Source organism: Caretta caretta, chromosome 26 (genome assembly GCF_965140235.1).
Source record: "Caretta caretta isolate rCarCar2 chromosome 26, rCarCar1.hap1, whole genome shotgun sequence".
NCBI classification, from domain to species: domain Eukaryota; kingdom Metazoa; phylum Chordata; order Testudines; family Cheloniidae; genus Caretta; species Caretta caretta.
In genome coordinates, this window is record NC_134231.1 from 189,974 (window position 1) to 205,340 (window position 15,367).

General features: G+C 41.9%; 1 protein-coding gene across 3 annotated transcripts in view; it reads left to right on the forward strand.

Annotated features, from left to right (window-relative positions):
* The window catches only part of VDAC3 (voltage dependent anion channel 3), a 33,220-nt gene that overhangs the window by 14,443 nt on the left and 3,410 nt on the right, over positions 1-15,367 (forward strand). For all 3 annotated transcript variants that reach the window (XM_075123428.1, XM_048829086.2, XM_075123429.1), the window contains 4 exons: positions 6,045-6,197; positions 9,963-10,015; positions 13,560-13,787; positions 14,888-15,038. In XM_075123428.1, coding sequence (XP_074979529.1) covers positions 6,045-6,197; positions 9,963-10,015; positions 13,560-13,787; positions 14,888-15,038 — 585 coding nt within the window. The remainder of the gene's footprint in view (positions 1-6,044; positions 6,198-9,962; positions 10,016-13,559; positions 13,788-14,887; positions 15,039-15,367) is intronic.

A 15,367-nucleotide genomic window follows, 5' to 3' on the forward strand; every position in this document is an offset into this window, starting at 1 on the left:
TTCCTACTTTTTACATACTTTGCTCTGGTCTGTGACACACATTGACATTCCTAATCTCTTTAGGAGGTGAAGGAAAAATGGTAACTGACATGAAACATTACTGTGTGCATGGCTTGCACTCCACTATAACCCAATTGTATAACACAGGTATTTAAAGTCTGTGTCAAAGAACCATAGAAACACAACAAAAATAAGAGGAAAGGAATCTAGAAATTACGTGGTATAGATAACATTTTCTATTATTTCAGAATCATGATTTAGCATTTATAATATCAGTATTTGCATTACCAATGAAAGAACAACAGGCTTGTGTGGGATGGAAGTGAGTTGGGGTCCAGAATGAGGGATGTGCCACATAATTCTGTACAAATGGAAGCTAAACTCCGTTTTGATATAACGGCAAGTAGTTTTACTGTGTGTTGAGCTATCTTTAAGTTTGAGAGGTAGAACCTTCATATACAGCTTTCATTCCCTCACAGACTTTTCTTTCAGATGTTGTTGCTTCGTACAGCACAACTGGTTCAATGTCCTACTAAATGTCTCGTGTTTTTCTAAGATGTCTGCCACAGTGAGCTGAAAGGTCAAATATGAAGGTGAACTTGAGGACTGATTCAGACTGGTATATGAAATTAAGGCAGTCTGGCATTCTGATGCAGAGGATTTCAGAAATGCTCCCATGAGACATGATCCAGTCAGAGCTCTGCTTTTGACAGTCTGGAGATGAATGGTAACAAATGTTGACTCTGCGCTGTCCTCTCTCAGAAGGAGATGCAGTTCTAACTGCTAGGAAAATCCTTCTGCTTTTGATCATATGACAGCAGGATTCTTTCCCTTCACTGTGTTTAGTGAAAAGGGCAGACAAGATCTTTGTTTTCCTTGATCTGAGAAATCTGTTCAGCCGTTTAGATTGATGATCTGCATTAACATCAAGCGAGAGATTTTTAAAAGTCAGTTATAGATTGGTCTCTTAAACATAATCTCACAGAAGTAACAAATCAGAGATTTGTGCACTTGTATTTGGAGCCTGAAAACCCTGTTTAAAGGCTAATCAACCACAGAAGTCAGCTTCCTATATTTTCCTTTGCTGTCTGGATGGATATATTTTGAGACAGTTGTGTGCTGTTGCCGCATGGCATAATCATAAAGTAAATGCCATCTTGCATATTGTGACAGAAATGTGTTTTTGGTAGTACCTCTCTGGTTCTTTAAAACTGTTCCAAGTATGAGTTTCCTGAAACTTATAGCTCATTGCATTGGCCTGGTAGTGTGGAAATGGGTATGTGCCATCTAAGAATACAAGTTTTCACAGGCTTGGAACAAGTCTAATCTTTACAATTAGGGTTCCAAAGATGGGAATTGAAATTATGTCTTTTGTCAGACACTTCTCATAACTTGCCTGATGTGCATTATAACTGTAGTTAGAATGTACCATACAGTTAAATTTTTAATGTGTTGCTCATGTCTTCACACAGCATTTACTGAGTTAGTTACAAGAGGGTTAGACAGTAGATGCGGACAGTTGACAAGGAGAGGCATGAAGTCTAGACAATAAGAAACCCTAAGGTATGGGGAACTGACCAGCAATTGGCTGGCTTTAGGCAGCGTCGGAAGATGTGGGTTTTGAGCTGTTTTACAAAAGTATCTGTGAGGTAGAGAAAAGGGACAGATTGTTCAACAGCTGGTGTGGCAGCATCAAAGAATGAACCTCACAAAGGAGGGTAAAGAATGAAGAACATACGAGGAGGTCAGAATTGGAAGAGCAGATGAAGCCAGTAGAGTATAAGGAGAAAAGATTGGAGAAATAGAAGGGAGAGTCTTGGCAGTGCAGTGCCTTGAGGGTGAGGGGTGCGATTTTGCTAGTAGATAGAGGACCTGTGGAGCCCTTTCAGAGTGGTGGCGATGTGATTATGTTCATGTGTAAAGGTTAGAAGGTGGATACAGGGTTCTGAATAGATGGGAGTCTAGGTGCAGGTTCTCTTGGGAAGCTATAGAGGGAGGAGGGCAGCAGTAATCCAGGTGTGAAAAGGCAAATGGATACGAGTTCCAGTAAGTGTGTGTTGAGGTAGTGACTTGTGTGGAATATGGAGGCCTAGCTAATGGAAAGACTTGTAAGAAGATCCTGAGAGATAAATGAGCTAAAGACTCAACTGAGCATACCTATCTTTCAGAGGAAGAAGTTTGCCTCTCTGAAGATAAGTTTAAAAAAAAAACCTAAGACTGAATCAAGGGTCAACTTGACATTTGAAAAGAGAAGTTATTGAATGATCTGAAAGAGATGGAGAAATGTCCTTAGGATAAAAGGGACAGTCAATTACAAGGGAGGGACGACCCTGAGGCATCAACATAGTGTCTGAAGTGAAGTGTTCAGAGGGTGATATAGATGGTTAGTAGTGTAAAGTGCTATACAGAGGCCCAAGAGGGTAACTAATGGGGCCACAGTCTACAAGGTAGAGCAAATCACTGAAAATTCTGAGGTGGATCCTTTCGACGCTATGAAGCACAGAAAAGATGAAAGATGTTGCAGGCAGTGAGGTGGTTGGAAACATGGGTTGCTAAGAGTAAGTTGGATATGGGGTTATATTTGTCGAGGTGAAAGATGGATTTCTAGAAGAGTCATGACAGCTGCCACTGGATTTAATTTTGTTTGCTTGGGCTAAATTTGCTTGTTGGGTTTAGCGTGCGGGTGCTGGGTGGTGATGGTTGCGGCCTATGATATACAGGAGTTCAGACTAGATGATTTGGTGGTGTCCTTTGTCCTTAAACTCTGACACTTTGTCTGTGGTCTGGATAGGGAGCTAGAGTAGAGACAGTTGGAAAGAGATCAGACACTAATGGGTTCAGGGAGTTTTCTGTCTGAAGTGTATGGTATCAGTTAGGTGAGGTGCAGATGGCTGTGGTATCAGATGTGAGAGGATTGAATCTATGTAAAGAGAAAAAGAGAAGGTGGAGCTGGTGGGTATCACATACTATTGCAGTTTTAGAATGGAAGAATATGGCAGACTTTGTAAGTGAAAAAGAAGAGGGAGACAGGGTGGTGAAGAAGTAAGCTAATGTAACTGAAGAGTGATCAAGGAATTTTTGTTGTCTTTAAAGAATACAGAATAATAAAATGATGATTTTTCCAGACCGGAGGGTGGCTTGAGGGAAGTCTGGGATTTATCCAGACATTACAGTGGAGGAAGTGTCTTTTGCACTAGCATTTCTCCAGTTGATGGCCTTTTGTCTTAAGGATTTGGAGTTCAGTAGTGGACTGGGTCAGGAAGTCGGTAACTGAGATACAGAAAGAATTATGTTCAATGGTAAGAAGTAGAATAAAGAGGTTTGGAAAAAAGGGTCATAAGAACAGCCGTAATGGATCAGACCAATGATCAATCTAGCCCAGTATTCTGTCTTCCGACAGCTGCTGCAGAGGAAAGGAACAGAACAGGGCGATTATCAAGTGGTCCACTTCTGTTATCCTGTCCCAGCATCAGGCAATCAGAGGCTTAAGGACACCCAGAGCATGTGGTTGCATTGCAGGCCATCTTAGCTAATAGCCATTGATGGACCTATCCCCCAGAAACTTACCTAATTCATTTTTGAACCTAGTTATACTTTTGGCCTTCACGGGATGACCCTGGCAATGAGTTCTAAAGGTTGACACTGCGGTGTGTAGAGAAGTATTTCCTTTTGGTTGTTTTGTGACTCCTGGCTCTTACGTCATGTGAAGGGGTAAATAACTCTTCCTTATTCACTTTCTCCATACCATTCATGATTTGATAGATCTCTAACACATCCCTTGTTAATTGTCTTTTTCCCAAGCTGAACAGTCCTAGTCGTCTTAACCTCTCCTGATATGGAAGCTGTTCCGTACCAATAATCACTTTTGTTGCCCTCCTCTATACTTTTTCCAGTTCTAATCTCTTTTTTGAGATGGAGTGACCAGCACTGCATGCAGTATTCAAGGTGTTGGCATACCATGGCTTTATATAGTGGCATTATACTGTTTACTGTCTCGTTATCTATCTCTTTCCCTATGGTTCCTAACATTCTGTTAGCTTTTTTGACTGCCTCTGTACATTGAGCAGATGTTTTCAGAGGAATATCCACATTGACTCTAAGATCTTTTTTTTTTTTTTTTCTTGAGTGGTATTAGCTAATTTAGACACCATCATTTTGCATGGATAGTTGGGATTATGTTTTTACATTGGGATTACATTGCATTTATCAACATTGAATTTCATCTGCATTTTGTTTGCCCGGTCACCCAGTTTTGTGAGATCCCTTTTGTAACTCTTTGCAGTCAGCTTTGGACTTAACTATCTTGAGTAATTTTGTACTGTCTGCAAAGTCTGCCACCTAATAGCTGACCCCTTTTTCCAGATCATTTATGCATGTGTTGAACAACGCTGGTCCCAGTAGAGATCCTTGGGGGACCCCGTTATTTACCTCTCTCCTGTCCTGTTCCTGTCTTCTAACCAGTTACTGAACCATGAGAGGACCTTCCCTCTTACCCCATGACTGCTTACTTTGCTTAAGAGCCTTTGATGAGGGATCTTGTCAAAGGCTTCTTGAAAGTCCAAGTACACTGTATCCACTAAATCATTCTTGTTCACGTGTTTGTTGACCATCTCAAAAGTCTGATTGGTGAGGCGTGATTTCCCTTTACAAAAACCATGTTGACTCTTCCACTACAAATCGTGTTCATATGTGTGTCTGATAATTCTGTTCTTTACTATAGTGTAAATCAATTTGTCTGGTACTAAAGTTAGGCTTACCTGCCTGAAATTGCCGGAATCACCTCTGGAGCCCTTTTTATCTATCATCCAGTCATCTGGGTCCAGGTATTATGATGAAAAGTATGAGTGTGTAAAATGATTATACAAATGGTTTAAAGCAGTGGTTTTCAGCTAGCATCTTAATGCTACTATATAAATCTGATATACCCACACCTTGAATAGTGCATGCAGTTCTGGTTGCCCTATCTCAAAAAAAATATATTGGAATTGGAAAATGTTCAGAGAACAACAAAAATGATTAGTGGTATGGAACAGCTTCCGTAGCAGAGATTAAAAAGATTGGGACTGTTCAGTTTAGAAAAGAGACAACTAAGGGGAGGAGGGGTCAATAGCGATCTATAAAATCACGAATGGTGTGGAGAAAGTGAATTGGGACAAGAACCAGGGGTCATCAGATGGAATGATTAGGCAACAGGTTTAAAATAAACAAAAGGAAGTACTTCTTGACGCAATGCACGGTCAACCTGTGGAACTTGTTACCAGGGCATGTTGTGAAGATCAAAAGTATAACTGGCTTCAATAAAAAACTAGACTAGTTCATGGAGAATGGGACCATCAATAACTATTAAACAAGATGGTCAGGGACACAAGCCCACATTCTGAGTATCCCTAAATGTCTGACTGCCAAATGCTGGGACTGGACGATGGGACGGATCACTCGATAATTCTCCTGTTTGGTTCTTTCCCTCTGTAACATCTGGCAGTGGTCATTTTTGGAAGACAAAATACTGGGCTGGATAGACATAGTATGCCCATTCTTATGGTCTTATCAAACTTTCTAGGGGGACTCAGCAAGCCTTCCCACTCAATCATGGGATTGCAATACCATCTGCTCAAATTTGGCCCGGTCACCCTCTGTCATGACAGAGGGCTGGCTGGAGCAAATCTGAGTGAGTGGCATTGCGACATGGCACATGGGAGTTGAACTCGTTTCTGAAATTGAGAAATACTGCCTTGTAAAACTTTGTGGATATTAAGGTGTGTGCTTTTAAAAGGTTTCCTAGTCTAGGCAGAGTTAGACAACAGGGTCAATGGACTGATTTTAGTTAAAATAGAATCCTCTTTAGTGGAATCTATGTATTAATGTCTCCAGTTCCATCATTAGAATGTAATATTTTGCAAGGGGTGTGCTCCAAATTTAAAAAACAAAAAAAAAAATAAAAAAGGTGGGGGGAACAAGTGGTTCAAAGGGATGGGACTCATCAAGTAGAAATTAAATTTAGTAAAGTAATAAGTGTGTTAATTCTAGTCTCGTATTTTTGCCAGGAATTTACCACCGCTGGTTCCTCCAACACAGACACTGGGAAGGCCTCAGGCAACCTAGAGACCAAATATAAGATCAAGGACTATGGACTTACATTCACCCAGAAATGGAACACAGACAACACACTGGGGACAGAGGTGTCAATGGAGGATAAGGTAAGAGAAAGTGGAAATTATGAAAGCGATTCAGCAAGTCAAGTAAAAATACTGTGTTGAGAATAAACCAATAGAAGATATAAATGATAGGCGAGCTATGGTAAATTAGGACTAACTAAAATATAGCATAGAAGGGAGTACCTCAACTCATTCTTTTTGTACAGTGTGTGGGAGTTTTCATATAACTCTGTTTCTGAATTTGATGTTCTTAAAGGTGGAGTTGTAGTGCAGAAAGGCAGAGAGCATACAAATATCCTCTCCCAATACTATGCATCATAATTCAGATTTGCAGCAGGACTGCTATTGCAGATGGGCATTCTGAGTATTCATATTGTATTTTAATAAATTGTGAGGTTATTTTCTGATACGTAAATGTATCCATTAAGGACTAGAGGAGTCCTTGATTTTCATTTATGACCTAAGCCAGGTTTTAAATCTAATCTTTCAAAAGTGAAGCGGTTGTCCCATTTGGTTTGTACTGTAACTTGCCCCTGCATACTTACTAACTTACATTACAAAACAAATATAGCAGCAGGTAGAGGAGGCACTTTTATTCTAAAGTGTGCAAAGATGCATAGTTGAGTCTGTTCTCTGCCTCAAAATTGCCTCCAAGCTCTGCTAGTGGAGCCAGCTGCTCTTGTAAACAGTATGAGGTGGATAGCTGAAGACAAAGATAGTTGTAAATTTTTAATGTGCACACAGACTAGACAAATCTGTGTATCTGGAAAACCCACCAAAGCCTGTAAATTGCAAACACAGATTACCTCTGAATCTTAATTTTTTTCTTAAACTACTGTGACATGAAATGCAGTAAACTAGCTGTAATTCAATATTATGGTTGCAAGAAGAACCATTCAGAAGCTAGGAAGAACTAAAAATTAAAGTTAACTTGGCCGTGATGCATTTATGAAGTATTTTCTATTCTTTCCCTTGTTAAAATAAGCAGAGGATTACTGTGTCATGGACATACGATGTTTGTTACTGGGTCCCCTGGGTGCAATCTGGACTGTGGGACTGCTCTGCCCTCTGTCCACCGTCGTGGGTTTCCTCTTACGCTGTGGTGCTGTATCAAGCCACAAACCTCTGTCGGGTACTGCACTTACGCAGACATCCACCCAACTGAGTTACACGAATGCTCTACCACCCACTCATGAATCATCAATAGGAAGGCTCCACCAATTCCCCTCAGCTCCCTAGCCTTGCACCCCAGAACTATACCATCTTGTACTGGTCCAAAATTCATTACCCATTCCAATCCTCTGTCAATGTGGAGAGGACACACACTAGCCTTTGTAAACTGAGCTGAGATTTCCCAAGCACTTCAACCAAAACACATTGTTTTAAGTAAAATAGAAAACAGATTTATTAACTACAGAAACATAGATTTTAAGTGATTATAAGTAGCAAGCATAAAGGCCAAAGTTGGTTATCTAAGAAATAAAAATAAGTTAAGTTCTGCAAACTAAACAGGATTTGAATCAAGCAGTGTAGATGGTACAAACAGGTTTCGGTTTCCCAATACATGGACTGGGACTCTTTCCTAGCCTGGGACCCCCTTCCCCCATTCAAAGTCTTTGTCTTTCAGATGTTTCTTCCAGGTGTTGAGCTGGGAGGAAAAGAGCCAAGTGATGGTGTCACTTCCCCTCTTATGTTTTCTTCCAGCTTGCGAAAGATCTTTGCTTTGAGGTGGGTTAATCCGCCCCCCAAGGCGTACATGCTTCCTCTAGAATAGAGGATTCTATTTTCAGTGGGTATCAATGAGCCATTAACACTGTCTAGCTACTCCATTGTTGTACCTGACAGGCTGGTTTTGGGTGTTCCCAACCTCACGGCATATCTCAATGACATACCCATAGCAAAACTTCCTAACTTTACATACAATCCAACAGGATATTAATGTTAAACAGATCAATACTTTTAAAATGATACCTCACAACTAGCATACTTTGTACAAAACATATCATAATTATGACAGTGGTGAATATGGGGGTTCTAGGGGGCTGCTTTGAGGTACAGGGTATCACAGTGTTTAATATGCCAGATGTGCAGTATGGTCAAGTTAAGCAACCTTACTTTTGGAATTGCCTGGTTTTTAAGTATTTCATCTTGCAAACTGGTGATTTGCATTTAACATATAAGAAAGATTAATGACCTAAAAACTAATATATGCAGCAATACAATATTATATGTATATTCAAGGGGGTTGTTTAGATGTTGTCCAACCGGCCATGCAAAATATTTAAATAGTTAGCGCTGTGAGTGCAAATAAAAAAGTTAGACTTAAAGTAAAGATGTACTAGTTGGCCAACCAAAGCAAGGTCCTATACTCAGCTCAGTATTGTTTCTCAGTGCTGTGCAATAACTCTTGACAACTGCATCCAATTAATTGAAAAATTTCATGGAATGTTGTTTTGATTTTTGGTGAAGATTTAAAAAAAAAACAACCTGTTTTCAGCTAAAATCAAGCCCACAGTGTGTCCATTTGGTGCAGCAGCAGCAGAAACTCTGGCACCCTCTCCTGCTGCCTACACACACTAGAGGGTTGCATGCTTCATTGCTCATGTAGGCCTTGCTCTGTAGATTTGTCTAATTTTTTTTAAGTGCAAATGGAGGCACTGTCTTTCCCTGCCATGCCCCTTGAAATATCTTCCTTCCCACAAGATTGAGAAGGAAGGAGTGAACAACTGGTGCTGTCTTTGAGGAGGCAGAACATTAGGGAGAAGGAATGAAATGTTCTCTCTCCTTTCCCTCTGGCTGTCCAGGAGTATTGTTATGCTGCAAACTGTTAATGGATGCCATCAACAGATGAAAGCAACTTTGTCCCCCATTTTCCTGCCATTCAGTGTTCAAATTATCCCCCAAAATAAAAAGTTTCTGGCCACTGATGTCTAGAATATTCTCTGAAATTTCAGAATTGATCAGATGGGGCATTCAAAAGTTATTGCATTACATACAGACATATATAGAAACAGGGAAATGCCATCAAGTTGAATGTAAGGCCTCACATGGGAAAGATTAGTAAGGCTGGGACTTTTCAGCTTGGAAAAGAGACAACTAAGGGGGGGAATCTTACAGAGGTCTATAAAATCATGACTGGTGTGGAGAAACTAAATAAGGAAATGTAATGTACTCCTCATAACACAAGAACTAGGGGTCACCAAATGAAATTAATAGGCAGTAGGTTTAAAACAAACAGGAAGTATTTCTTCACACAACACACAGTGAACCTGTAGAACTGTTTGCCACCGGATGTTGTGTATAACAGGTTTTAAAAAGGAACTAGCTAAGTTCAGGTCCATCAATGGCTGTTAGTCAGGATGGGCAGGGATGGTGTCCCTAGCCTCTGTTTGCCAGAAGCTGGGAATGGGCGACGGGATGGATCACTTGATGATTACCTGTTCTGTTCATTCCCTCTGGGGTACCTGGCATTGGCCACTGTCAGAAGACGGGATACTGGGCTGGTTGGACCATTGGTCTGACCCAGCATGGCCATTCTTATGCTCTGAGTACATATTTATAAGGTGTCCACCACTTCTGGAATCCGGGAATGTGGAAAACTAGTGAAGCTACTTGCTTTATTCACTCAAACTAAATCTTCAATGTGGAGTTCTCTGCAAATTACTTACTTTTTGTGCCAAAGATCAGCTTCTATTCAGACAAGAAGAGGAGATGGGAATTATAGTAAGGTAAGAGAATATAATGCCAATCATCTTTTTCAATAGAAGGAGTCCAGATAATCTGACTTCTTTTTTTCCTTCTTTGCAGTTAGCTGAGGGATTGAAGCTGACTCTTGACACCATATTTGTACCAAATACAGGGTAAATATCCTCCTTCAATTTTGTGTTAGAGATTCCTAGAATTGGATTAAACATATGAAAAGTTAATTGTCTGTCTTCAGTGGCAGTGATAAATGAGCATAGTCCTATTCCAGTATCCCAACAGGTAGGCGTTCTGGGTAAAAATAAAGAACTTTTTTGATTCTGAAGAGCTTGGTAGAATATTTGTAAGGGCGCAGCTAATATCAGGTTTATAATAACATATTAGATGAAAGATTCCTCTCAAAAACATAATTTTCCCTCCATCTAAAAATGTGTAATAAATAAATACTCAGAAATGGTACTTCTATACCTCTAACATTGGGGATTGTGTGAAAGTAGAAAAGTGTCACCGATTTCAAAAGGGAGCTAGATAGATTCATGGAAAATAGTCCATCAATGGCTGTTAGCCAGGATGGGCAAGAATGGTGTCCCTAGCCTCTGTTTGCCAGAAGCTGGGATTGGGTGACAGGGCATGGATCACTTGATGATCTGTTCTGTTCATTCCCTTTGGGGCACCTGCCATTGGCCACTGTCAGACGACAGGATACTGGGCTTGATGGACCTTTGGTCTGACCCAGTATGGCCATTCTTATGTTTTTATTAGTATTATTATTTGTTACACCGTAGTACGTAGGAGATCTAGTTGTGGACCATGACCCCACTGTGCTAGGTGCTGTGCAGACACAGAACAGTAAGGCAGTCTCTGCCTCAGAGAGCTTAGAATCTAAATATAAGGCAAGAGATGACAGATGAATACAGACAACAGAGTACAAAGAAACAGTGAGGCAATATTAGTCAGCATGATCAGCAGTGGTATCAGTGCACCACCAGCTTAACCATTGTCAGGGTTTTTTGGTTTTTTGTAGGCATCACAGTAAAGGAGAGTTTGAAGGAGGATAATGAGTTAGCTTTGCTGGTGTTTATGGGGAGCTCCACTGAATCATGAGGGGCTGCATGGGAGAAAGCACAAAGGTGTTTGTTTGAAAGTTTAACAAGTGGGTGATAGAGGCTAGCATCATGGGCCATTTGGAGACACGAGTTGACATCTCCATAGGAAATAAGAGATGATAGGGATGGTGGGGGTAGGCTGCAAAAGGGCCTTGAAAGCAAAAGCAACTTATGTTTGATGTGACAGATAAGTTTGATGTGACTAGATGAATTTAAAGAGAGAGGTGACATGGTAAAAGTGATGGGCTAGGAGAATGATTCTTGCAATAGCATTCTAATTGGATATGGGTGGGGCAAAATTGTATTTGCAAGAGAGAAGGAGGTTGCAGTAATTGTGATATGAGATGGAGAGCTTGGAGGAGCTTTTTACTTAGTGGGTGGTTAGTGAAAGGCCATATCTTAGATGTTATGTGGCAAGAATCTCCCAAGATTTAGACATAGCCTGGATATAAGGACCTAGAGAGAGGTCTGAGTCAAAGATGATGCCCAGGTCACAGGCCTGAGTGACAAGCCAGGATGCTGCTGTTGTCCACAGTGATAGAGAAAAGAGGTTTCTTGTAGGAAAGGGCTTGCGGGGAGAGGGAAGATTAGGAGCTGTGTTTTAGTCATGTTGAACTTGAGCTGATGGCTAGATGTCCACAAGGAGATCTCGGAGAGACAGGCTGAGACTTTTGTTTGGAGAAAAGGAGTTAGGTCTGGAGGAAGATCTGTAAGTTGTCAGCATAGAGATAAAAGTTGAATTTGTGTTTGCGGATAAGATGACCCAGATACGAGATGTAGAGAAAAAAGAGATGAGGAATGAGGACAGATGAACCCCCTACACAGTTGAAGGGGGATACGGAAGATCTTCCTAAGGATACACTGAAGGAGCAATTAGAGAGGTAGGAAGAGACCTGTAAGAGAACAGTCATAGAAGCCAAGAGAGGACAAGATTCAGAGAAGAGGAGGATGGATCACTTTTTGCAGATGTTAAGGTGCTTGAGGTATTGTGAAGAGTAAGGGCAAGTCTACATCACAAAATTAAGTCGATCTATAGCCACCACAGTAAGTAAGTGATTGTGCATCTCCACGCTACTCTCCTTTGGTCAGTGCATTCCCACTAGCAGTGCACCATGGGTAGCTATCCCACTGTGCAGGTTGCCACCATCTAGTGAAGGGTGTTAGGGGAAGGGTTTGCAATGTCTCATGGGGGCAAAACATTCTCATGAGGGTGACTGGGCACATGGCTCGAACATCCCATGATGTATTTTTCTCCTTCCCCTAATTTTATCCACATCCCATAATGTTTCACGCCTGTTTTCAAAAGCCTAGCGTACCCAGGAGTACGCCATCTCTAGAGAAGCATAGATCCCGCACAGCTCTGCACTATTGTGAACTCAATGCGCCTGATCCCGCAGTATTTCCAGAGGAGCCACCAGATGGAATAGGACAGTTCCTTTCTGGTGGCCCTGCTGGAAGCCCTGGAACGAAACAATTCCTGGTTGCTATTGGCAGTCATGGAGCAGCTGAACATGGTGGAGAGTTGGTTCTGGTCCTGAGAAACAAGTACCGATTGGTGGGATGGCATCGTTACGCAGGTATGGGATTATGAGCAGTGGCTGCAAAACTTCTGAATGCGCAAGGCCGCTTTCCTGGAAAGGGTGGCCTGGTATGGTATTGCCACCCTTCTGTGGCACTGCCTTCACAGATGGGTGCCCGGCCATCTGCCTCTGCTCTCCGGCCACCCTGCTGCGAAAGCAGCACCGCTGCCAGCAGCAGTGCAGAAGGGTGGCAATACCATACCATGTCATCCTTATTTCTGCGCTGCACTGCCGCTCTTTGGCTACCCAGCCCTGAAGCAGTGCCACGGCCAGCAGCAGCAGAGCATTGGGAGCTGGGTGCCTGGCCAGCAGCTGTTGCTCGACAGCTGCTCAGCTCTGAAGCAGTGCCACGGCCAGCAGCAGCACAGAAAGGTGGCAATGCTATACCAGGCCACCCTTATTTCTGTGCTGCTGCTGGCGGCAGTGCTGCCTTTAGAGCTGGGTGCCCAGCCAGCACCCACCACTCTGCGGCTGCCCAGGTCTGCAGGCAGTGCAGAAGTTAGGGTGTGAATACTGACACGACAGACAGACAGTAGGTTTGCAACCCCCTTTTGAGTTGGGACCGCCAGTTTGAGAAATGTGTACTTTTGTATACTTTTAGTATAGGGTAAAAGTACAGAAGACCAGTTTTCATGATCCGTGGCATGTTTTTCATGGCTGAGAATTTGATAGGACCCCACTAATAATCCTGAGTACTGGTAAGCAGTAACAGTGCTGACAAACTGAGGAAAATGGCATTAGGACTAAAATGGATATATTCATGCTCTCTCTTTTTTTATATATATTTAAATAATTCAGATGTTTAAAATACACCTGTGGGTGCTTAGGTCTGCATCTATCCTATAAATTAATAATTACAATGTATATAGACAAAACTTCTTGTAAATATATCTCTCAATCCCCACGCTTCACAAATTTGAAGGCATATGGAGTATTAAGCTCTCTGTGCAGACATCAGAAATACTATGTAGCTGGCCCATGCTAGGATGCGTAAAACAAAACGTTTCTCTCCACAGAAAGAAGAGTGGGAAATTGAAGACCTCTTACAAACGGGAGTATGTAAACCTAGGCTGCAACATTGACGTTGACCTTTCTGGACCAACCATCCATGGCTGGGCTGTGTTGGGCTATGAAGGCTGGCTTGCTGGTTATCAGATGGCTTTTGATACTGCCAAGTCTAAACTATCACAGAATAACTTTGCATTAGGATACAAGGCAGGAGACTTCCAACTACACACTAATGTGTGAGTACATACCAGAGGAGCCAGGCTAGATTATGGCAAGCAAGCTGTGTGGCTAACTGCATCAGATGTATACTGGGTGGAGAAAGGGAGGACACTGATCTCAGACTGAATTTTGAAAGGCTTTACATAGCTTATTTTCCTCCCCAAGAGACAGGTACAGGAGGGTCACTTCCCAATTTGCTATCTTTTGAGACTTTTCTTCAGGGTAATTCTGTCCCCCTAAATTTGGTAGTGGAAAAGGCATTTTGGAATTAGGGTAGTTTTTAATGAGGGTATGTTTAGGATAACTATGGGATTTAAGTTAGTAAACATAATTTTGACTGCTGGTTTGTAGCACTCTTACTGAAGGAACTTGAATCTCTGGTAAGTTGCCCACTTCCACATACTAACATGTACTAAAACGTCAACTGGGAGGATTGGGATTAATGCAACGTTTCTACCTTTTTCTCTTAGATGGTCCTAGATCATGGCAGTTTCCTATGTGGAAGTAAACATTTAACATTACTGTCTGGGAGGAGACTCAGTACTCTCAGTGGTGTTGGGTGTCGTGATACTTGCCTTGCCACATGTACTTAAGAGGCAGTGTTTTGGGGGGGAATTGTCTGCATTTCCCCATTTTCAGTCTCCTCACCAAAGCTGAGCTATATTGAGACTTATTTTAGCCAATGAGGGTTGCATGTAGCTCCCTCTGAACCCACTGGTTTATGCTCTGCATGGAATGTGCTTCCCTCCCTACTTCTAGCCAGGGAAGGAAAAGCTGAACTCTTCTGTCAAAATTTCAAACCTCTTAGTGCAATGTTTTAGCTCCTGGAAAGCTCCCTCATTCCCCAGGCTAAACCCAGCTCTTGGTGAAGAACCTACAGAGCCCAGGTGAGGTGTCTGGCCAGGGAGTGAATAGGCATGGATCCAGCTGAGAGAAGTGTGGGATTGAATATGCCCACAGGGTTAGGGTTATCCTCAGGTTTGTTTGGGAAGTGGTGTTAGGAATTTACTTTGTTTGAAAGACGATGAGAGGGCAAGATGAGACTTTGTGGTGATCGGAGGGTTAAACACTAGCAAACTGGAGAGATCTTCACACACTCTTTATCTGTAACAAACAGGAATGATGGCACTGAATTTGGTGGGTCAATCTATCAGAAGGTTAACGATAAAGTTGAGACATCAGTAAATCTTGCTTGGACTGCTGGCAGTAACAATACCCGTTTTGGCATTGCCACAAAGTACCAGCTGGATGAAAATACTTCCATTGCGGTAAGTATTTTACCAGATTAGCACTTACAGCACAACTGGAGTTTGCTTAAATGCTGTTAACTGGTGGCACAGGGTGGTTATTTTTTAAACCTATGGCACCTTGTGTTATTATGTTGCCCCTTTTTAAGTTATTGGTGTATGGAGAGCGTATGTTGTAGACAGCTGGAATATGAATTATGGAATATACTTTACTGAAGCCTCATTCTGTGACATGCATTCTCTCTCAGGCTTGTCTATACTGACCATTGGTGTATGACAATCTGGAGTGCAAATCTACAGCACTCTAGTGCAGTGACTCTCAACCTTTCCAGACTACTGTACCCCTTTCA